General features: G+C 39.5%; 1 protein-coding gene across 3 annotated transcripts in view; it reads right to left on the bottom strand.

The window, feature by feature from the left end:
* Positions 1-25,384, bottom strand: part of INTS9 (integrator complex subunit 9) — a 104,247-nt gene that overhangs the window by 49,159 nt on the left and 29,704 nt on the right. For 2 of the 3 annotated variants that reach the window (XM_027598017.1, XM_027598016.1), the window contains 5 exons: positions 21,317-21,444; positions 13,171-13,231; positions 9,841-9,903; positions 6,114-6,253; positions 3,602-3,688 (listed from right to left, as the gene is read on the bottom strand). In XM_027598017.1, coding sequence (XP_027453818.1) covers positions 3,602-3,688; positions 6,114-6,253; positions 9,841-9,903; positions 13,171-13,231; positions 21,317-21,444 — 479 coding nt within the window. The remainder of the gene's footprint in view (positions 1-3,601; positions 3,689-6,113; positions 6,254-9,840; positions 9,904-13,170; positions 13,232-21,316; positions 21,445-25,384) is intronic. The other variant, XM_027598018.1, reaches the window with a different exon arrangement.

Genomic DNA, 25,384 nt, shown 5'->3' with positions numbered 1-25,384 from the left:
AGGAATTAAAGGGGAAAAAAAAAAGAGGGAATGAAAAAATAAGACACAGCTCATATCACTTGGGAAAAACGTCAATGTTAACAGACAGCAAAAAAAGTGTTTCTCAATTTAGTTTTGCCACAGTACTTTGGGACACTAGAAAGAAACTGGCGTGTGACAGAGAAAAATTTTAAAGTGACGTAAACCCTTCAGCATAAATGTTATTCAAATGAAGCACTTTTAGTATTCTGGCCCAAGGTTAAATTCTAGGTGAGTATTTGAAAAGAACTCTTGTGTCTGATGTCAATTACAAAATAGCTCTTCAAATTCCTCTACCAGTTATAATATTTATGCTGAGTTTATCCAGGAGAAAAAGAGGACACAGCTTCCTTAGTTTGGTTGTCTAATACCGTAGCATATTCTTTCCAGTAATTAGACTCTTCTCTTTCTCTCTCAATAACTGTGGCTCATCTCATGCTCAAAAGCCAAAACAAAATACTTGACCAGAATCAGAAATATGGTTACAATATGTGAAATAAGGAAATCAGGTCTTCTCCAATAGTGCAGGTTATTCTCGGTGCTCCTCTACCAAGTTAGCTTTCAACAGTTTCAGATTTTTGCCCACCAGGTGGCGAGATAGCAAGTTCAAGGTTTTGTCTCAAGGAGCACCCTTTTTTAAAAGGGAGATTTTCAGGGAGCCTGGGTGGCTCAGTCGTTAAGCGCATCGGGCTCCCTGTTGGGCAGGAAGACTGCTTCTCCCTCTCCCACTCCCCCTGCTTGTGTTCCCTCTCTCGCTGTCTATCAAATAAATAAATGAAATCTTAAAAAAAATAAAAGGGAGATTTTCTAGGCATCTTAGGAAATAACTTTCAGGCTCCCCCTTGCAACCCCATCCTTCCCGCCCTCTGCTTCTTCCAGTTCAATTCACCCTTCTCCCTAATAAACGATGGCATTTCTTTTGTAAGCCAGTTATCCTGTTGTATTTTACAAAGAATGGGAGGCAAAGGAAAACTGCCAAGGACTCTGCCCAAGGTCATGGAAGAAAAGGCAAAAATAAGGACATGGGACTTCCTAAGACTTGGCCCAGGGTTTGGGAGCCAGGAAACAGTGACCTTTGAACATCACCTCTGGTATGCTAAAATTATTTGTGGCAGAATATAAAGGGTATAAATTTAAAAGGAGGAAGTAAGGGAAGCCAAGGCTTACATGTTCCACAGGGAAAGAAAACAAAGTCCTAAAATTTCTGAGGGAAATATAGACAACTAGGTCTGATGTGGTCCAGTGGGTATACGGGAGAGAGAAAGAAAAGGGGAAGGAGGGATAGCAATGGGTAGGAGGAAAGGCAGCTGAGAATAAGAATGCAAAATGAGAAGGGGAAGGGACCTTGTCATAAGCAGATGTGTGGTCAGATCAAGGAAGTCATTCACATACACACAGAAGACTCAGATTTTGTGTCCAGAAAATACTTCCTACCATGAAGACATATGGACACCATATCCCCAGTTAAGGAAATAGAGACACAAAGAAGATCCATAAAACAGAAGAGAAAACGTGCAGTTACACATACTTCCCCCTTCCCTCACATGAAGGGGCTCACACGCACTCGAGAAGAGACATGTGTGCCCAAGAGGCAGCCCAGCATAATGGTTAAAAGCAGAAACTCTGGAACTAGACTAGACTTACTGCATGGGTTTGAATTCAAATCCTACCGCTCACTAGTTGTCTGACCTTAAGCAAGTTACTTAAACTGTCTGTGGCTGTTTTCTCTTCTGTAAAATGATGTTAAAGAATTATGTGAATTAAGTAAAACATTGAGAATAGTGTCTGGCACACAGCAAGTGCTGTGGAAGTTAAATCAAACAAATAACACATATTCAAAGGAATGCACAGAGGACACACAGATGCTCAGACGCCGAAACAGAGTATAAGAAGGAAGCATATTCTCTTAGCTACACATACATATTCTTTTTTTTAAAGAAGATTTATTATTTTAGAGAGAGAGAGAGAATGCATGCATGCGTGTGCAGGACGGTGGGGCAGAGGGAGAGGGAGAAGCAGACTTCCCGCTGAGTGCAGAGCCTGACCGGACCTTGATTCCCAGGACCCTGAGATCATGACCTGAGCCGAAGTCAAGAGTAGGAAGCTTGACTGACTGAGCCACCCAGTCGCCCCTACACATACATATTCACAAAAACTAAGACATTCCAAAGTTCAGATAACGAGAGAGCTAACAAATCATCGACCTAGAGGGAAAGAGAACTCGGTGGCAAGGTGGCTGGAAAAGAGTGGACGTGGGTAGGCACGTATGGGACACCCACTACCTAAAAAGCCAATGACAAGTTTTTACTCCAGACTCTGGATGCGAGGCCTGCAAGGCTGGGACCACTGTGGTGCCGGGAGGTAGGGTAGTGGTTGGGAGGCTCAGAGAAACTGCAGTAAGCTAAGACTGGCCGGTGTCCTCCACTGCCAATTAAATATGAGAGCATGGAAGAAGAATCAGGCTGCCTCCTTCCCTCCGCCATTATATTTCTACTTCTGTCACCTCTTACAACCTGGCTTTTGTCCCTAGTACTCTACTGACACTAATCTCTCTAGGATTTCCACAACCATTTTACGGGATGATATTTCTGCAACATCTGATACCACTGACAGGCCCAGGTTTGGGGAAACTTCCTTTTTCCCTTCGCTTCCACTCAGCTCTCCTCTTACCTTCCTAAAGATGACTTCATAGCCTCTTTTTACAGTTCTTACCAATTGTTGTCAATTCTGTCGTAGAAATTTCTTTTAAGTCAGACTCTTCATGCTCACTGCTACCGCCCCAGTTCAGGCTTTTGTTCTCCCCCTCTGGGTTGCTCACAGTCCTACCCCTGGTCTTCTGCCCCTGTCTCTGCAGCCCCATCCCTCCCCCGCGCTGCTTCCAGAGTTACTTTCCCCCAAACAAATGTGATCACATCACTCTCCTCCTTATAAACCACAGAGGGACTCCCCACTCTCCATATTATAAAACTCAAACTTTATACAACAGATTCTTCATTATCTCGCTCCAATGTACCTTTCTAGTTTCAACTTCAACTCTCCTCTCTGCTCTCCCACTCTAATCCACCCTGCACTTCCCCAGATATACTATATCCCATCATGCTGCGTCTGGACGCACTTACTAACCTTTCCTATCAGGAAGAGTCCTTTTCTTCCTCCAAGACCCACCTTCATTGTCATCTCCAAGGAATGTCCTCCTCAGCTTCCCTACACAGAAAGTTCTTCATTTTCTGAGTGTCTACAGCACCGTGACAGGCACCTCTTACAATACACGCCATCCAAGACTGTAATTTACCTGTTAATGGTCTGATTTCCCATCAACCCCTGAGCACCTCAAAGACAGTGCCAACTGTTTTACTAATTTTTAAAAAAACTCAGACCCAGCATAGTACCCACAGGCAACATGGCACGGTTGCCTCTCATGGTATGTTGGTTGAATCAAACATAACCCTTCCCTAAAACAGGGAAAAGAGAATCTACAGTTATAACAGTATAAATATTAAGCATAACATAAGAAAACAAATGCGACTGTTTTGCAAAGCCTAAGGGTCTACTGTCAAGAGAAATAAACAGGCCAATTGCTCACCGCTGAATATCTTTGTTCTTCCACAAGGAGGCAGACTGAGCCTTGGGTACTCTTTCAATGAAATTCACCAGCTCTTCCATGAGAAGCCTGAGTTTAAAGAAAAAAGTGGTGAACAGTCATTAAAGAAAGAAAAACACCATACAGTTAACATTGCAGCCAAGACAAATGGGCTTGCCTGCCTTCCCTCCACCCCAATCATCTTTCTCTCTGTTGCATATAAACTTGGGACACCCTTTTACATAAACCTGAACAAAACCCCAACCATCTCATTGAATTTCAACAATGTTAAACATTTCGAACATAAATGATTTAATTCACCTTTAAAACAAGCCTGGCATGCATCTTACCCCTCAACACTGAAATATACCTGTGGTTTATTTCACTCTTAAGTGAAGTTAAGCCTGTGGTTTAACTATCACTCTTAAGATCTCTGCCTTTATATAACTAAAAATCTATAAGGAGAAAAAAAATCAAATGACTGTGAAGTACCTGATTTTGATGGCAGAGGGGTGGGGTAGGATTTTTTTTTTTTTAAGATTTTTATTTATTTACTTGAGAGAGAGAGCATGAGGAAGCGAGAGTACAAGCAGGGTGGAGGGAGAGAAAGAGAAGCAGATTCCCTGTGGAGCAGGGAGCCTGATGTGGGACTTGATCCCAAGATCCTGGGATCATGACCTGAGCCTTACGGCTTAACCAACTGGTGCTTAACCAACTGAGCCACCCAGGCAACCAGGATTGTTTTTTTTTTTTTTTTTAATGACAATATTAAATGGACATTTTAAACTGGAAAAGTACGTTTTTTTCACACGTTTTGTGAACTTACAAAATTCCATGTGGAAAAATATTCTAAGGATTAATCCTAAAAGCCTAACTCAAGGATCTGCAAAAGGACAGGTTCTGTGTGCAGATCACAAGATGCACTGTGATGGAATCACAACTGAGGGAACCTCACTTGAGTGGATCAATGATGCACGTGCTCTGAGGAATACCTAGCACAGAGAACTGTTAAGAGTCCTGCATGGCTAGAGGACGACCAAAAAGTGAAAAATAGATTTTTAACCTCTTGAATCTCCTTTCAGAATCCAGTATGGATGATCCATATTGACTTAAATCCTCTCCCAATGAACAAAGAGATATGGCAAGCCATCAATTTACTGGCATTTGAATGTTGAACAACTTCATTTCATTTCCATTGGATTTATTTATTCCTAATCCCATGTCCTCCCTTCATCTTGAAGGAGCAGCACTAGTTCCAACATTCAAAGATCTGGGAGCTAGGCACGTTAGTGTTCCGGCTGTAGCTCTCTGGAGAGCAGTCTGGTGTGTCCTTCCTCACACTGTAACTTTTGCAGACTAGAGTCTCAGGTTTTCAGCTTATCCTCTCGTTGCAACTGATCCGTCGCCTCGTGTTTCACTTCCCTGTAACGTCTCTTCCTCAGATACCCAATGTTTCTCTGTACACATTACACGCTCTTTAATGGGAGCTGACATAAAAACCAGGGCATATTTTGTTTCATCTCTGGTAATTCCATCTTGGTGTACTTCTGCAAGACAATGGAACCCAAAGCCAAGAGTCCATATCAACACCTTGATCCCCTCTTTTGAGTCTCGATAGCTTCACCTTTCACCATACTTGTTAGTTTGCTTCAACTCTTTTTTCTGGGGTAGGTATTTGTATTTTTTTTTTAAAGATTTTATTTATTTATTTGACAGAGAGAGAGAGCACAAGCAGGGGGAGCGGGAAAGGGAGAAGCAGACCCCCTGCTGAGCAGGGAGCCTGATGCGGGGGCTCGATCCCAGGACCCTGGGATCATGACCTGAGCTGAAGGCAGACGCTTGATGACTGAGCCACCCAGGTGTCCCGGTAATTTTCGAGTAACTTTTCTCTCACTGAATGATGCTAGGGGTACTTGAAGCAACCACCTGTGTCATGAAGGCTTGGGAGGGGCAGAGGGAGAGACGGCAGAGTGTTCTCAGAGTCAAAGGAAGGCTCCTTTGACTCCTTAGAGCTCTGAGTTGCACTCTGTCAAAAGTACAGTCAACTCAACCATCTAATTACTTATCCTGTTTTCTGCGAGCTGTCTCCATTTATAGTCTGCCACTAAATCATAACGGGGGGAAATTCTGAAAGCAAAGTAATAAAATTTCTTCTTTTCTTAAATGTGCTATGCTCCTTTCTCCTGAAGCTCTTTGCCTTGCAACTCTGTGGCATCTTACTCAACGTTACCTTCCCTAATTAATATCATCTGCACAGAGGAGCTGTCTCTGCGAACACCTTCCCCCAGTCTTTGTTTCAAAAACAACAAGACTAAGAGTACTCGCCGCATTAATCTCGAGGCAATTCCAATGAACACTTGTTTTTATTTAGAGTTGTCTATTCATGCTAATTCTTTGGCTAGCTGCTCAGGAGGAGACACCAATCACTCCTGGCACAACACCCTATTACATGGTCACCACTGAAGGAAGGAGTGCTTCAGCCACTTCCTCCTGGGGTAAGAATAACTGCTCTCACCTGCCGATCTGAACGGTGGGCTCTGTGGCGTACACTGTGCCTGAGAAACCGGTGTGCTCAGTGATGTAGGGCAGCGCCATCATGCAGTGGTAGTTAGAGATGAGGATCACATCTACCGTAGACAGATCTATTAGCTCGGTCTGCAAAGAAAGGGGAGGGAATGATACATATCTGTTCGGGGCACACAGATCAGCATGATGTGACTGAAAAATGATGCTGTCAGAATGCAGAGAAGTCGTTTTTGTACTACAGAATAATGACACCTTTCCTGCAACACTTCCATTCTCTCATTTTAGGAGGTTTCCTAATACTGACATTAAGTAGCAGGACAGGATGGCTAACGGCGAGAATGCAGGAGTGCACCGGCAGTGCTCCGATTTTACTCAAATAGAGTTCTGAGTTTGACATATGAGGGTAAATGGCAACAGGGACACTTCAGCAGCTGCTGCCTGACAAGTGCAACCAGTTACCAGGAAGCAGAGAGCGCATAACAGAAGCTGTGAGGGAACTAGAATACAAGGCACCCCTGCTACGGATTTACTGGTAACAGAGGGAGCAGCATGCCGAAACCCGCTCTTCAGGAGTCAAATACAGAAGGCAACTTTTTTTCTTTTTTTGAGGTAATTTTTGACCACTAGTGCTGGATACAGAACAACAACAAAAAATTTATTGGCAGAATCACCAAAGGAAATTATACTCTCATATTCTGCCCTAGCCTTAACCTCAGATCTACCTCATTATTAAGGTCATGTGAAAAGGGAAAATGCCACTGTTTAGGAAATTTTATGAAAACCCTTTTCGTAGAAGGAATTGTCTTTCCCATATATTTAAGTCCTACCTGTCTTTTAAGGCTCCATTCTCTTCTTCCATTAAGCCTTCCTGATTTGCCCAGATGAAAAAACAGAAAACAAAAAACAAACAAAAACCCAACATTTCTTCCTCAGAACTGCAAAGGCACTTATGGATGTCCCTCTTAGGACAGTTACCATTCCATGCAATAGCTCCTCAAAGCACCACTCTGTCCCTCCAGTACTAAATGTCTCTGAGGTTAACGATCCTGTGTGACTCATCTCTGTCCCCTCCCAGCTATGGTGGCCAGTGCAAAGCAAGCCTTGGTGCACTATGGTTGGAGCGATGCAACATTATAACTGGCACCCTCTGTGGGAAAACGTGAGTCGCCCTGGCTCAGAGACATCATCTCAATCACTGAAGTTCCCTCTGAGAAACTGTATGGTGCACTAAGGACAGCAAGGGGTAAGTCAAGGAAGTGTTTTACTTAGGAGAATGGGTTATTGAGCTAATATGTCTCCCACAGAGAAGAAGTAAAAAAGATGTCTGTGCCATCTTTGCAAATAAGAGAGACAGTGTGCCATTTGGGCTGTGGGCATTTTCTAGTTCAATGACTTTATACATGAAATAAGTTAATTTAATAAAGCCACCAAGACATAATCAGCTCCTGAGGACAGCATGTAGATTAGAGGTCAGAAGCTACTCATTGCTAGGGCAATGGCAATCTGTGTAAATAAAATGCCTAATGACAGTAAGAGCCAATTTACACCATCCTTAACTCCATGTTGTACATGGCATTTCCAAGACAATATCCTCATAATGAAGGGTCATGTAACATTCCACTAGTTCTGTTCCCTACGACCCCTTTAGAACCATTTTCAAACAAGTAAGAAAATTAAGACATAATCAAAGGGTGACAGATCCAGAAAACAAGGGAACAAGAGTTGAAGCAACAAGAAAGCTCAAAAGCATCTCTACTTTCCCTCTTGAGTATAGAAACCGGGTGAGTTTGAAATTTCTCTTTAATATGTAAGAATCAGCCCACAGAGTCTAGAATGATGAGAAATCTGGTGAGGACAGCTGGAAGAAAAAAATATATATACATATATATATATATATATTCTGTCTGTATATATATCAAGAGTGCCTACATAAACATTTTTCCTCTGAGAAATAAATTTAACAACCAATCCATGTTTATATACTCACATTTATATATTTGCTTACATTCTTTCACTTGATGAAATCCAATGAGGATTAATTTTCAACTTGTATACAGACACACTTGGGTTCTACAGACCATGAATTGGGTCAAACACTCATAATTTACTGGCTGCTTACTATACTGCCATAGACCTCATACTCAGTCTACAGTGTGGACTTTGGGGGTACAAAAATATTTTAGGTAGTTGCACTAGATTATAAATTCCGTGAAGACTGGGAGCAGGTCCTCCTGGCTCACCTACAAGTCTGGGAAGACTGGACTGGAATAAGTACCTCTCTCCTGATCCTGTGACTCTCCTATTTTCTCCCAGTCATACAATGCCCTACCTCTACCTTAAAATAGTGACTATTATTAGTTTGACACACACTACAAGACAAAACAAGTGGAAAAACTTTATACAGCTCTAGAAGCCTAAATATATCAATGATCCTTTAGCTCAGCAAAAGATGAACTGTGAAATGGTAATTGTTTAATTCCAAGTCTTGACTGTTTAGTGCTCTATGGAGCAGGTCAGAAAGTCATTAGAGCACAATTCATAAATTCTACACTGTTGTCCATAAACTGAAGGTTGCAGCAGTCAGTGCCATATGTAGAAAACTGAAAATAAACGTAGCACTTGGGATTAGGAATCTCTGAACAGATGGGGACCTGCCCCACCAATTCCTAAATGACAAATGAAGGTGACAAAAGATTTGAATAGCAGTTAGGAAGAGCTCAGGACTCCTGGTAACTCTTTACCTTCACCCTTATTCTTACTACTTTATCTCAAACTTGTTCCCTTAACTGCCACCTTCAATTACTGTGTCTTCTCTTTCATTCCACTATCCCAAAAGGGCACATACACATACTTCAAAGAAAAAAAGTTTATCTACAAAGTATCAAAGAAAGTGTTGAGATGGAAAGAGAGGCAGGAAGAGAGTACAAAAATAAGGGAAAAAATATTCCAAATTTTCTTTTGGCATTGAACTGTGGAAGTATCTCCCGCATGCACTGTAATCCACTGGGTGCATGGAAAGAACAGGATGGTAGCCTCTCCTGTTGATTTCCTCAGGAACCTGGGACTAGCTACTGGCCTCCCTATACTTTATCTGGCTGTTGAGAATGCCATCTATACCAGTCTAGAGATCAGGATTGTCAGCTGAGATTAGCTGCCTTAAAATGAATGGAAATTGATCCTCATTTCCTTTAAAATGATAAAACTGGCTCCAAACTCTTATAACAAGTCTCACTGGGATAATAATATGTAAGCAATAGGTATCCATGGCTCAATTCAGAATCTGTGAATTTCAAGCAGTATTTGATGATATTTAAAGTCAGCAAGAATTTTTACAGTTTATTGTATTGGCTGAGTAACAGCAATTCCCAATTACCCACTGTAAACAAGACTACAAAAAGTATGGCTAATCTGACACAGGCATATAATTACAAAACTGAAAGGCTTGAGTTCTTTCTGTACCTTGCTCAAAACTATGCTCTGGTACACAGTGTCAGTGGGGTTTACAGAAAGAGCAAGGAATATAAAAAGGAGAGATAAAATTTCTTACAGATAATATAAAAAGCTCCTAAATGATTATATTTTAGCTGTATAATAATGTGCCCGGAATAACTGATTCAATTTGAAAAAAGAAAGCTAATAAGCCCCTTAAAATTATTTCTTGACTTCATTTTGAGAGATATGCTTTGTTTCTACAGTAAGAATCATTTTCATCTTACCTCTGGCAGGCAGAATTCAGGCACAGAATCCACAAATACGTGACCTGAGCACTCTTTTAGCTCCTAAAAGGAACAAAAAGTAAAAAATTCTAGGAAGAGATACCCAACAGATACAGCACCAAAGAAACTTCATCCCCAAACCAAACTTTCCATGAAGAATCACAGACGTCTAGAGAGTTGGAAGGCAGCCGGAAGGTTACTCAGGCCAACTATTTTCCTGTTTAGGCTCAGAGAGGCTAAGTGTCTTACTTAGGATAAAAACCGCTGGTTGGTGGCTAACTCAGAATTTGGATGTACATTTCCTGATGCCTCTTCAAGGCATGTGCGGACATATGCTGCTTTCTAATTCATGATGCAGTGATTTGCAATTAATAGTTATATAACCCATACCAGCAATATCAGAATAATCTGGGAACACTGATGGAAGTAAAGATTCCTGGGTCATCTAAGACCCAAGGGATCAGAAATCTGGGGATGAGGCCAAGCACCTCTAGTGATTTTGTTATGCAGTCAGCTTGGGAGTCCTGGCCCTAGACTTACAGCTTCTTTCTCCTCCTACCAAGGGTTGAGGGGCAGGGGGCAAACAAGGAGGGAGATGAAGAGTAGAGGGTAGGAATTAAGCCACCACCATCGCCCTCACCTCCGTGGACATCCTTGTGGAGCATACAATTTATTTGGGGTTGTAAACCAAATGTATTCATTCAAAAGAAAAAAGTATCCTTATATAGAAAGAGAATATACTACAATTCCCCACTCTGCTCATGACCTACCATATTTAGTATGTCTTAGTTTGGATTCCCTCACCAACAGACCTTGAGAAAAGGGTGAGTACGAGCTCACAGGGAAGTGCTGAAAAAAGAGCAGGAGGATGGGCAAGTAATAGGGGGCTGACAATGGATATGTTACTGAGCTACACACCACTGTGCACAGCTGGGACTTATTCCCATGGGAATAGAGTTCTTAGAGTTCTAAGAAATGGTGTAAAACATACACCTTGGAGTCACCATCCTCAAAGGCAAGCAATCTGGGATATTTACATGGCAACTCCTACATTTTGTGCAGCTTCAGGGAAAAAACTCTCTGGCAGACTCATACAGGTATTGGTAGCTGAAATTATGACAGAGCAACGCAGAGAAGAGGCACGAGAGGGCCACCAACAGGGGCTGCTAGAATGCCTCCAGAAGGCCACTGGAGTTGCTGTCTTCCCTCGCTCATACTTTACATTGAAATCTGTGGAAGATTTTTTGGTTCATCAAGGTTAAAGTTTTCTATGACTTTATATGGAAACCAGTAAAAGTCAGTGTTTGGTTGACAGTTTGCTCTTTCCAGAAAAAGAAAAATACCGTTAAAATTTTGTCCATCATGTTTTCATTAATCACTGAACATGTATTTCTACATAGTCCTATATACGTGTCTTTATATATTAGAGTCTGCATGGTTTTACTCTCAATTTTTATCTGAAATTAGGGTATTAACTATGTGTGATTTTCCTTTTGAATTTTACAAGTCTCATATCAGAACCTGACAGACTTCCTCCCCTTGCCTTCCACTGTAATAAACTGGTTCCTCTTCTTATAGGACTACCATTTAAACAGTGAAAGACTGAGCCCCAAACGGACTGAAAACAGTTCTTAATTACAATGTACCTGCTAGCAAAAAACAAATGAGCAATTATGTTTAATGGGAGAGGACTCCCAACTCCCTTAGGATGAGGCTAAATATGATTAAAGACAAATCATGGGAAATTTCAAAGTCCTGCCTGGTCTTAAATTGGCTATGTAATCTTCTTCCCCATAATGCTACACATCAGGGCATGTCCACCTCACACGACAACGTCTCCTCTGAGGCGCTCAATCCTTCCTGGCCTGGAGAAGCATATTTGCCATTCCGTGCACTTATAGTGTCCCTGTATTTTATTCACCACTCCCTTCTAATGAAATGCTCCCACATACACATGCAAGTCATTTTCGCTCACAATGCACTGGTAATGGGATGCTTCTGAGCCTTTCACAGGGAACAATGATTTACAACCAGCAGGAGAGTTAGGCTGAAATCAGGTGCACAGGTTCCTGAATGTCATATAATTTTGCAGTTAGCTAGGAGGGAAATCTGGCTTCAAATTATGCATTTGGCCTGCACTGGAGGTGGGGGTGCAGTTTCAGAAATTAATTCTGTAAAAAGAGCATCCCTTTATTAATAATACCTGTTACAAGAAGGAGATGCCTTAGGTGGATGATTCTTTTTAAGGATCTTTAAATTTCTTCAGTTTTTCAATAGTGAAATTTGAGACAGGAAGGATGATTTGGAGGACTAAGAATGGCATGCATGAGCTTTACAGTTTTTAACCTTCCTTTACCTCTGATTTTTTTTAGTAGAAAATGTAACTAGATGATAGTTTTAACATTTTTGTACCTTTGGTCTCTGATTTGTAAATTAACTGCCTAAAAACTGATCTGAAGAAGGAATTACTGTAAAGATAATCTAATGTCAAAAATTTAACAGCCTCGGAAGAAAATTTATTTATGTCATTTACTGTAGGCCTAGCCAGTGATTAAAGTCAAAATAGAACCCCAAATCCTAGATTCCTAGAACTGTGCTCTTTGTTCATGACCTATATAAGGCTGTCCATTCTAGGCTACCAGGAAAGGTTGGAATAAGATGATAGTTCATAGTTTAGAAGGCCCTCTATTTAAATTTACCCAAGAACATGTTTTCCCTCCTACTCCCCCAAGAACACATTGCCTGGGAAGTTAAACACTGGCTTTGCAGTCTGTTCTGCACATGGCAGCCAGAGTGATCTGATCAGATAATGACACTGCCCTCCTTCCATGGCCTCTCCTCACCCAAAGAGTAAGAACCAAACTTTTCTCAAAGCCCTACCTTACCTAACTGCTGACAGAAACAGTTTAAAACTCACATACTTGAGGATTTTAAAGTTGTTTTTTAAAAAAGTTTTACTCCTTCCAGTCATGGAGTCAGTACAGCCTGAAAATAGAACGAACTGGATGGAACTCTCTATAGGCATTACCTTTGAAACTCTCATCGCACTGCTAAAAATAATAGTTTTCTTTCTGTGGTGATAAAATGTATTTGCAGCAGAAGTTCTTAGATTTTTACACACGAGCAAATTGGACCTGAATCTGAACACTGAGATTCCCTAAAAGGCTCTTAAAAATAATCACCACGTACTGAAGACCCTACATGGATCTTGGGATTTTTCAGAGAATACAAAGGGAAAAAAATGACCCCATCCATCACATTACTATAGGGTGGCTCTGGTATGACAAGATGGCTTTCCACTGGGTGTAGATATGCCTCGGTTATTATTACCTTGTCCAAGAAAGCATTTCCATCCTTTAGGGACCAGCCAGGAAGATTAGACAGCCTGGGGCTGCAAAACAAAAGATTAAATTATCCTAAATAGATTATAGTCCTCAGTGATTTCATGGTGACTGTATCATCTCCATAAAGTTAAAAACAGTTTGAAATTACTGGCAGCAATGTCCACCCAAAATACTAATCGAAAAGATGAAAAATAACCATGTTGTAACAAGCTTAAGAATTACGTGGCAACGGAACATTAAAAAGCCAAGTAGTTTAGTGCTAAATTGGGAAAATTAAAAGACTCCTATGCAGAATAATAAAGAGAAAAAAGAAAGATGAGACACTAAAACATTTTATAGTTTGGTTCCAGTGACTGCCCATGACTTCACCTTGCTTGTGCTTGACAACAAGCCTGAGGGGAGGGCTGAACGGGATCATCATACTGTGGATGAGAAAACAGACTCAGCGGGGTCAGGTGCTTTGACAAGAACACTGAATTCACTGCAAATAAAAATACCTGAATTCCAGTCAAGTCCACATTCCAGATTCACCGCTTATAAATGTATTAGTCACTTCTCACCTGTGGCTTGGGTTTCCAATTCTGGAAAATGAACCTAGTCTTCCTAAGTATTACAAAATGACAGCATATGTAGGTGAATAATTTCTAGAAGATGAGGCTAATTTCATATATATGTGAAAAAGTCTAGATTCAGAAATCATTCACTCCCGGTAATCTCAGGATTTGAGTTGACTAGAAGAATTATGCTGAAGGATGAAAATGCAAATAACGTAGGGGAAAAATGCTGATAAAAAGAAAAACTTAATGAGCAAGGTGTTATGTGAAGAAAAGCACATCTGAAGTACAAGCTGGATGGCAAAAGGATGTTAGTTAGCACTTCATCCCAAAATCAGTCTGTAAAGTAAAAATTAAGGGCAAAGTAATAGCGTGGGACTAAAAGACTCTATATTAGAAATCAAATTAGTATACAGTCCTTCATCCTCTTGCCAAAATAGTTTTATCAAGTTTAGATTTTGTAGTTAGGTGAAAGGGTATGAAAGTCAAATAGAAACAAAAATATTGTATTTTCCAATCTTCTCGGAAATGTTAAGAACTTGAGTAAAATACACATTCATCTAATTTTAGAAAAAAATAAGAATTTGGGGATAACTTTTAATTTTGACATAATTCCAAACTTACAGAAAAGTTGTAAGAATGTAAGGATAATGAAGTCCCTAAAACGTACATTCATCTAATTTTAGAAAAAAATAAGAATTTGGGGATAACTTTTAATTCTGACATAATTCCAAACTTACAGAAAAGTTGTAAGAATGTAAGGATAATGAAGTCCCATATGCCCCTTGCCTCTACTCTCTGTTTACATTTTGCTTTTATTTAGCAAAAAGTGAGAATTTTGGATTTCACACTTGGGAATGAAAATTACTAGTAGCAGATTAAATTTGGTTTGTATAAATTATACCTGATAGGCTTGTTTTTTTTAAACTTTGGGAGTTGTCTCAGAAAAATATTCTATCATTAGCTGTTTAATTCCCATCTCATTTCATAGTTACATGTATGTTTTCACTTCTAGACTTGTTGAAAAATATATTTACTGTCAGATCAAATTAAAAAACCAAGCACTCAAATGAAAGTATGACAAAACAATGTGAATACTGTTCTCATTTCGTGCACACTAACCCTCTAAAGGAAGGCTGTGAATATCCACTTCCCTTTATGAAGAGACCTGGATCACAGCACATGTATTCTGTCTATTCCCCCATCACATACACAACAAATCAGCCTTCAAATTACAGATGACTGATTCAGTTAGTTGTCTACAACAAATGATTAGAATGGTACACTGCTTATCAGACAATAATTTTTTAAAAAGTAAAGTTTTCAGATGCTGTAGGTTTGTTTTTTTTAAAGATTTTATTTTTAAGTAATCTCTACAGCCAATGTGGGGCTCGAAATTACAACCCTGAGATGAAGAGTCACATGCTCCTCCAACTGAACCAGCCAGGAGCCCCTCAGGTACTGTAGTTTTAACTCCTGTTAAATGCTTTTTTTTAAGATTTTGTTTTTTGTTTTTTGACAGAGAGAGACACAGTGAGAGAGGGAACACAAGCAGGGGGAGCGGGAGAGGGAGAAGCAGGCTTCCCTTGGAGCAGGGAGCTGGATGCGGGGCTCGATCCCAGGACCCTGGGATCATGACCTGAGCCGAAGGCAGACGCTCAATGACTGAGCCACCCAGGCGCCCTAAATCCTGTTTTAATAACATCAAAGCCTTCTATAAAACACCTGTAGTTATTCTGGATTTGAGAAATTGCCAGTAGATGGGACTGATTGCTCAAAGAAGAGCAATGACCATGTTATAACAATAGTGCCAAAGATGAAGTGCCACAGAAATGTGTCACCAAATAGCAAAGGGATGCTGACTACAGAGATAAAAATATTTGGTTACTGAGTTCCACTCAGTTAATGACTAAATCATAGACTCAGTATACTTTAAGCTACCAAAGGGAAAGGGATTTATTATGTTGCTCTTTTATTACAGAATTTGTGTACATTTTTTTTTAATTTTATTTATTTATTTCAGAGAGAGAGAGAATGAGAGATAGAAAGCACAAGAGGTAAGAGGGTCAGAGGGAGAAGCAGACTCCCCGCCGAGCAGGGAGCCCGATGCGGAACTCGATCCCGGGACTCCAGGATCATGACCTGAGCCGAAGGCAGTCGCTTAACCAACTGAGCCACCCAGGCGCCCTACATTTTTTTTAGAGAGAGAGAGAGAGAGAGAGCACACGAGCATGCATGTGCATGTGGGGTGTGGAGGGACAAAAGGAGAGGGAGAGAGAGAATCTTAAGCAGGCTCCACACCCAGGTGGAGCTGACGCGGGGCTTGATCTCACGACCCTAAGATCATGACTTGAGCCGAAACCAAGACTCAGCTGACTGTGCCACCCAGGCGCCTCTGACTCTGTGAATTTTTTAAAATAAGGAGAAAGAAGTCTCTACAGAAATCTACTTTAATAAAATATGGGAGGTGAAGATAATAGAAAAATTATGATTATAGATGAAACATCTTTCCATCTCCTATTTAACAATAATTTCTTAGAAAAAAAATGCCATTAAAAATGTTATAGTCAAAAAACACATGTATACAAGATCTGCTATTTATTTTATATTATTGAAGTATAGTTGACAGAGATATATAAAATTTAGGTATACAACATATTGATTTGGCAATTCTATACATTACTAAATGCTCACTACAGAAACTGTAGTCACCGGATATCAACATACATTATTACAATATTAATAACTATATTCCTTATGCTGTACTATTCATCTCCGTGACTTATACCTATACCTCTTAATCCCCTTCACTTATATTTTAAAAAAATAGGTAAAATATTCCCATAAGTAAATAACCTAAGGCATTTAAAAGTAATCTATTGCCTAAAAAAATAGTGAAAGGTAAAAAAAAAAAATACTGAAAGGTAGAACGAACATGATATGCAATTCATTTTCTCCTTCTACTTTTCATTTTTCCACTTTCCTACTGAAGGCTGAAATGCATTACTTTTATAATCAGAAAAGAATGTAAGAGGCATGACTACCTTTATTCATTCAAAAAATATTTATAAAAGCTTACTCTGAACAAAGTATACAAAGTGCAAGGCTATGACACTACATAAAATAATCCTTGAGTTTCAGCAGTGCGCACTTTAGTAGAGGGAGACGGTCAACAGCAATTACAACAGAATAAAATAAAAGCTATGATGGGGTAAGCAGAAGTGTTATGGGTTCACACAGAAAGGGCACCTTTGCCAGCGTAGGGTGTTGTGGGAGAGCTGGGAATAGGAGTTAGGAGGTGAGGGCAGAGGAGGTGTTTCCATAAAGAGGGCACAGGGAGGGAACAGCCTCAACATGTGGCAACAGTGCTAGAGGAGAATGAGCTGTTCACTTTCACTCACTCAGTAATGAATCTCTATTTATGTGTCAGGCATGCAGCTACTGGTGCTGTGACCGTGAACAAAACATACCTGTCCTGAGTAATCACACAAAGAGAGTACAAGATGTTAAAAATGATGATGCAGTCTAGTACAAAGTTCCCTAAAGAGGTACTGGTCAAGGCAGCATCAAGACTTCTCTGGATCTATGATGATTGAGGTGAGATCTGGACAGTTCTAGATTAAAGGGGAAACTGAGTCAAAGGGCAGGGTTTGGAGGGAACAGAGAAAGACAGCTACAAGGCCCATACTTTCCTCCAGTCATTCTGACCAGTCTTTGGTATGGACATCTTACATAAAAGGTTATTCAAATGAAGCTTCAAGAAGAGGCCCACTTACACTCTCCCCCCTCATCCAACCAGAACGCTCCCTCTGTGTCCTTCCTATATAGAAACTGGAGGCATAAAGGCTCTTGATAAGTAGGCTAAGGGAAGGAGGGATGGGGGAGGGGGGAAAAGAGTCTTTATGGCTGAAGGAAAAATTTGTGTGACTGCACCCAGGCAGGAGATAGGATTTCTTTGAAACTGAAAGGAAATAAAAAGTGAGATACTAGAGGGGTGGGCATAAACCATAATATACCAAGATGAACTTGGTATTTATCGTAAGAGCAATGTAAACCACTGAAAGGTTTTAAACAGGTGAGAGACAAGATTAGATGTATATTTCTAAAAGATGATTCTGAAGAAAATGTGCACTCTGATAATATATGCCACTATTTGTGTGGTATTCCTATCAAAATAATCCCAACCTAAATATGAGGAGATATCAGACAAACCCAAACTGAAAGTTGTTATATAAAATAATTAGCCCATACTCCTAAAAATGACAAGGTCATAAAGACAGACTGTGAAACTCTTCCAGATTAATGGAAACTAAAGACAGGACAACTAAATGCAATGTGTGATCTGGACCAGTATTGCTGTTCTTTTTTGCTATAAAAGGCATTACAGTGAAATATGAATTGGTATAACTTGGGAAATATGAAAAAGGTATACAGCTTAGATACTAGCATAGTGTCAGTGTGAACTATTTTGATTCACTGATTTTGATTATTGTACTGTGGTTATGTAAAATAATTTCCTTTTTCTTAGCAAACAGGCCCTCAAGTATTTAGGTGGTAAAGGAGCATCCTGTCTGTATCCTTCAAATGGGTCAGAAAAAATTGTATGCATACGTATCAAGAGAAAATCATAAAGTACATGTGATAAAATATTAACAAGGGTAATTGGGAGTTGTTTGTACTATTCTTGCAACTTTTCTGTAAATCTGAAATGATTTCAAAATAGAAAAGTTACACAAAAATGGCTCTGGATTCAGACGAGGGCAAGGTCAGAACTAAAGAAACTGACTAGGAGGCCTTGACAGTAATGCCTATAAAGATAGTCATGCCTACAGCAGGCCTAAAGAGAAGTGACTGGATTCTAGAGTGTCTGAAAGGTAAAAATAACAAGGCTTCATGAAAGACAGGATATGGGCAATGAGAAAGAGTGGCATATCTAAGTTAACTCCCAGTTTTCTGGCTTTCATATCAGCATGCCAGTCACTAAGATAGGGTACTGTGGAGAAAACCAGGTCTGGGAGGGTTTTCTCTCCTCTTCGGAATGAAGTCTACTCATGGACTCAGTTTGGGGCATGCTGAGTTTTGAGGTGCCTTCAAAGCCACATCCAAGGAGAGAAACTCGGTAGGTGTTTTGTGTATATGAATTTGGAACTCAGAAGAGAATTATTAACTAAAGATACACATTTGTAGCTTATTGTTTAGATGGTTATCAGAGCCCTGAGCACTTAGGAAGTTGCCTTGGTAGAGACTCTGATGGCCAAGCACTGGATATTGAAGAATTTTGGTATGTGACTGTTGTTAGAGAAAGACGAACCTCCCAAGTATCTTAGATAGAAGAGGAAGAGTTAGAAAAAAGGAAAACCAGGAATGCATGATCCTGAAGGGCAGTTCTGCCGAATGGCCAAGTGGGATGAGAACTGACAAACATGCCTCTAGTGACACAGAAGTCATTTGTGACTCTGGCGAGTGGTGTTCTGGTAGGTGATATGGGCAAACTCCTCCCTGGAGAGGAGTTAGTAATGCTGAAGGGGAAAGTGGAGTTGAGAGAAGGTTAAAAAATTTTTTTAAAATATTAAGTTAGAAGTAACTGAGCATAATTAAATGAGAAGAATTGAATCAGGATGGAAAGGTTCAAGACAAAAGAAAGATTCAAGATAAAAGAAAGATTACAATTAATAGCGAAATTGCTCTCAAGAAGGGTTGGAATCCAGAGAAGATAAAAGGATTCATTCAATATGACAAATCTTTACTGAGTAGCTACTACATGCCAAGAACTACAGTGCCATTAGGCACTGGGGATTCAGTGGAGAACAAAAAAAATCCCTGCCCTTACAAAACTTTTAGTGGAGAAGATAGATAATACATAAACTAAATATGTATATATAATGTAAGGATAAGTGCTATGAAGAAAAATAAAGCAGGATGAGGGGTTAGGGAGGGACTGGGGAGACTATTTTAGCCAAGTGTTATCTCCAAGGTTTCTGGCCTGAGCAACAGAAAATACTTTTTGTAAGGAACTATATATGGGCTGCCAATCATCCCACTAGCATAACCTCCCTCTGAAAGAAGAACAACGATAAGGGGAAGAGAGTGGAAGTGGATTCCAGTGCTGAGTCAGGGCTGTGAGAACACAAAATTAGGTAAAGACAAGAATGAGCAGGAAAGGGAAAATATGCAGCTAGAATTGTCTGCCCAATTCAGGACTGGAGCAGCAAGATAACTCATGACCTTGCAGTGTGTGTAGGCCCCCTTTAGGAAACTCTCATAATACCTTATTTTTAAGTTTTTTAGTAATTATCACAAGTATGTAGTTGTTCTCTTAACATAAGTATAATGAAGTCTTCGACTGTGGAATACTTTCTCCCCAACAGCCTATAAGCTCCATGAGGAAAGGAAAGTTGTCTTATTCATGTCTGTATCCCCTGGTCCGGCACAATGCAGATTCTTAATAAACACCAAATAAATGAACACTGTAATCTCTGGGGGGAAACAGACAATAAAAATATCAGGCTATTTTAGTAAGAAATAACCTGTCAGTCATTTTTTACAGAAATATATGTGATACCTACAGTTTCTGAAGCAATTGTAAATATATATAGATAGATAATATCTGTGGATAATAAATGTATTTCTAAGTGTTGGGTATGACTATAAGTGAATTTTATCAGGTTTGCATAAAATGTAACCTGGAATTATCTCTGAATTCTCTCTGTCCCCTTTACCTTATTGTATCCTTTATCTCAGGAAAAAAGAAATCAAAGGTTGAGTTTTAATTATACTTTTTCTAGAAGATTATCATTATGAATAATCATTGTACACAGTGATGTCTTCAGGAATGAATGAGATATATTAGATGGTTTGCCCAGGTTGCTATGCTTTTAAGCTCTTAAATCTGCTTTAGATAGATTTTCTGTCTCTCCTATGTGATATCACTTTTTGTTACTGGGAATATATTTGCTTCTGTTAGTTACCCACCTCTCTTATAAATTGCTGTTTTCAATTAGCAGCAAGCTGGGAAACCAATTTCTTAGCCAAAGTCATAGTAAGAGTAAACAGTGGTGACTACAGACTTCAGGTAATCCATCTGCTTTAAGACAAGGACTTTAGCTTCATATATGATTCTTTGATATCTATAGCTATTATGAAAATAACACATAGATACCTATCAAAAAGAAATGTCAGGCTCTATGATGTCAAGTCCCTGCAAAGGCAATTAAATGATTCTAAAATCCAATTCTTGGGCTCATCAGTTGACCATTTATCAGCTCTTACATGAATTAGCAAGAAAGATGAAATATACATGACCTCACTTGCATGGAGCAGTTGCAGGAACATTTTACAGACGCTCAGAAGAAGTTATAATAAAGATGCTCAGAAGAAGTTGTAATAAAGAAGTCAATCAATAAATCAATACAACACTTTCCATCAACCCAGTCAAAGGAAATAATTCTGATGAAGAACATTTTTAAGGGAACAAAGTAAACTAAGGACAATACACAAGGTACTGGTAATCTTTATGCTAATCGGTACAATTTTTCAGCAAACTAAAGCTCATTTTGTCCCAGATACAGCAGCACGTACCTTTGAACAAGTGGCAAAGGAAGGAAATTGAGAGTGGAAGTCATGTCCAGTCCACAGTCCAACATAATGGTAGTTGATTTGAATTTGAGCACATTGCACGGTAAGGTCGGGTGCCCTGACAGGCAATACTGAAAAAAATTAAATCATTTTTATCAACAATCAGTTACAGAAAAAGTCTAAAAAGTACAGTGAATTAAGTGGAACTGATCATCTTCTCTTATAGAACAGCGTGTAAATTCAGCTAACTTTCTATGCAGCTTCTGGATACTACTTCCCTCAGCAGTTCAAAAGTCTCAGGTCATAATTTTTCGTAGGGCACCAAGTTCTATCTCAGGCAAGCACAGTTTTGGAGGGACCAAAGTTATTGCAAGTAGAAAGTTTACAGGGTTTAGTTATCTGCCCCCCTCTCACATGACACTTCCAAATTCCCACTATCCCATTGTACCCAAGTACTGCCTAAAGCTGTAGAGGTCAATTAAGTTCTAAGCTGGATCCTCAAATGGTGTTACAGGTTAGGTTTTCTTCTGTGAAGAGGTCAAGTGATTTTCCTCAAAGAGGAAGTAACTGGAAAGGATTAATAAGCCAAGTATCAGTAAGGAGTTATGGCCCATCCTTGTCAGAAGAAATGACTCTAAAGGACAAGTGACTTCCCTGATGTGCAGATACTTAGGCAGGAGTGAGGGACACCTACTCCCAACCAATCAAGAGTTGCTTGCCTGTGGCGGCAGACCTCAGAAGTCAAAGGGGCACAAACCACAGTGGCATATTCAAAGGAGAATGATGAGGCAAGACAATACACTGACCTCGAACATTTCTCATGTCCTCCTCGATGTAGTGGGGATGACAGATATGCCACACTGAAAATTATTTATATGGGATGTACCCTGTCACCTTTCATAATTCTATTGCTGCTCTGAAGAAAGGAAATGAAAGAGGGAAAAAACCTTTTCCCCCACTTTTAAAGTCATCCTGTAGAAGCCTCCCTTGAACAGCAAAGCCCAGAAAATAGAGGGATCAATGCTCTCAATCCCTCAACAAGTACATTCTCTCTTTCTGATTTAAGTACAAGTCCAACACAGGTCAGTGTAATGTGACATCAATGCCTGGACCCACATGGCCACAGTAGCTCAGGCTGTCTTTCTAGGTATTCGCTGCTCTGTTGGTTCTGTCACTGGATAAATTTCCTCCTTTTCTCCAGAGGATATTACAGGGGCTGATGATTTTTTAAAACTGCATGTTCTAAAAATGATAAGGACCAGAGCCAAGAAATTGTGGTTATTCTGTAAGCTTTTTCTTTATTCCAAGTTTATGTATGATGACTATATTTTCCAAACCAAAATTCACAACTCATGGTCTGAATCGGTACAAGATAACTTGCAAAGAAAACATCACAAGTTATTTAAAATTGTAATTGTCCTAAAAAAAAGTCCAGGAAGCATGATTTGGGTAATTCAACTTTACGTAAGTTCATTCTTTGATAGGTATCAGAATTACAGAAAAAAACTGTCCTACTAATTAAGACAGAGATATCCCTACCCCCATCCCCTATGTGGTTCCTTATTGCTAGCTTGGTCTTTCTCCCTATATAAGAATCAATTTTTGAAGGTAAACTGTCTCAAAACAAACACAAAACATCGTATTAAACTTGCCCCCAAAATAACAAACGTTCTAATAAGAGCTTTCCTATATTTCTCCTTTAAAAAAATCAGTTATTCAGAAAAAATTAAAAGGAAATGAAATGTATAATGGTTACTTCTAAGTGGAAAGATTATGGTATAATTTTCTTCTTCCAGCTTTCTGTATTTTCCAAATGTTTGACAATGACAATTTACTATATTTTTATATGGGAAAAAAAAAGATTAAAACAAAACTGAAAATTTTTCAATCCACACTGAATGACAAAGCTTTTCTTCATCCTTAACTCTAAATTATAGATAACAAGTTATGCTAGAAGATAGTCATGTAAAAGCTGCTGCTCAAAAGAAGTTAGCTGAAGACTTTAGATTTGCTCTTGTCATGCAAGGATACAGAAAGGTGAGGAACACTTTATAAGGGCTGTACCTGCATGGAAGGAACATTTTCAGAGCCTCTACTAAAGGAGTGCCAGACCTTGATCTCACTAGCTTCATGTTTATGAATGAGGAAATTGAGCTTTACAAAGTTGGAGCCACCTGTCTAACAGCCCAAGACACACAGGAAGGTCCCCTGACTCCAAAGATACCACTCATGTTTTGCAAATTGCACTGCTCACTTCATGAGTCAAATAAGTCAGCTGAGAGACTGAATGGCCGAGGTTCATGCAACCAGTAAATGAGGTACCTGCAAGGTGCTTGAAATTTGCCTGTGTCCAGTGATGCTCTTTTTAAACATGCAGCTTATAATCTAGTGAGGGTTAGGAGATGAATGCACAAAACCAGTAAGTAATCATGTGACTTAAATCTTAAAATTAGGAATAAATCTATTTTACAAAAAGCTTGAAAAACAGCAGAAAGAAAACTATCACCCACAACATTATTCTATTCCATCTTCTTTTTAAAAGATTTTATTAGAGAAAGAGCGAGAGAGAGCATGAGCAGGGTGAGGGGCAGAGGGAGAAGCAGGCTCCCTGATGAACAGGGAGCCGGATGCAGGGCTTGATCCCGGGACCCCAGGATCATGACCTGAGCCAAAGGCAGGAGCTTAACTGAGCCATTCAGGTGCCCCTCCATCTTTTTTCATATTTGTAAAAGCTGTAATTTTAGTGCAGATACAGCTGTGTGCTGCTTTGAAAGCTCAAGATGACTGTGTTTTCTTTGTCTATGTTGCATCACACTTCATTTTTATTGGCTGCCTAAGTAAATATACCATGGTGTGTTTAATCATTCCTTTACTGAGAACATTTAGGGTTGCTTCCAGTTGCTCTATTACAAACATAGCTGTGGTGATCACTTTAGTGCTTACGGCTTTTTCCATATTAGACTATTTCTTTAGAGGATTCCCAGAAGTGGCATTAACTAGGTCAAAAAATATGAGCATTTTATGGCTCTTGAAATATGCTGCCAAAATGCTTTCCAAAAAAGGCTGTACCTATTCACAATGTCATCAGTTATATATCAGAAGATCTGTTTCACCGCTTATTCCCATCAGCATTATGGTCAAAGCCGTCTAGAATCTATACTAAAATGAAGCTGTAATGTTAGTAGTAGCTATCTTGAAGCAATTAAATGACCCTACACAGGAAAGTCAACTACTTGATACATGGCTTTCATTTTGAGAGGGAGTTTGGAGAAATGATTTAAAAAGCAGGGGTTTGAAGACTGCCTGGGCTCAAATCCTGAGTGAGCTCATTATTAATGTGTGATGTGGGGAAAATCACTTCCCTTTGCAAAGACTGAGTTCCCCCATCCGTAAGATGAAGTAATAGAAACTACCCTCCTGAAGTTGGGAGGTCTGAATGATGGAAACAGTGCCTGACCTGTAGTATGTGTTCACTACTAGTTGTTACAGAAATATTAAGGGCCCAAAAAGGCAGCCTACACTGGGGGGCCACCTAAGTTTACAGCATTTTAGGGAAGAAATTCTATTCTTTAGTAGCATTCACTAATGTCTTAGACACTTGCATATCCCACAGACTAGGTTAAGTGAGTGAACAATTTTATAAATACTGTCTATTGCTAATTTTCCCTCTAGGAAGACACAGTCACACTACTGAGTACAGAAGTGAGTAGTCTAGCCAACATAAGGTTTTATAATTTTTTTCTAGCTTAATAAACACACAGCAAGGCTTTCATGTTAAATTTATTCCTAACTAATAACAAAGCTGCAGGTTCTTCTGTGTAATGATTTATTATCAACATTTCCTTGTCTGCCTGTTGATCTCCTTTTTCTACCGAATAAATGGAATGTGGTTACGGAACTTACATGTTTGACATATATAAGCATTGTATTTTTGGATAAAATTTTTTTCAGTTAAACATACTATATATCTTTCCCATTCTTTTACTTTAATTAAAAAATTATAGGAAATTTTAAACATACAAGTAAAAAAAATTAGTATATCAAACGCTCATGACTCATAACATGCATAAA

Source organism: Zalophus californianus, chromosome 2 (genome assembly GCF_009762305.2).
Source record: "Zalophus californianus isolate mZalCal1 chromosome 2, mZalCal1.pri.v2, whole genome shotgun sequence".
NCBI classification, from domain to species: domain Eukaryota; kingdom Metazoa; phylum Chordata; class Mammalia; order Carnivora; family Otariidae; genus Zalophus; species Zalophus californianus.
This window is presented reverse-complemented; position numbering and strand designations above follow the sequence as displayed.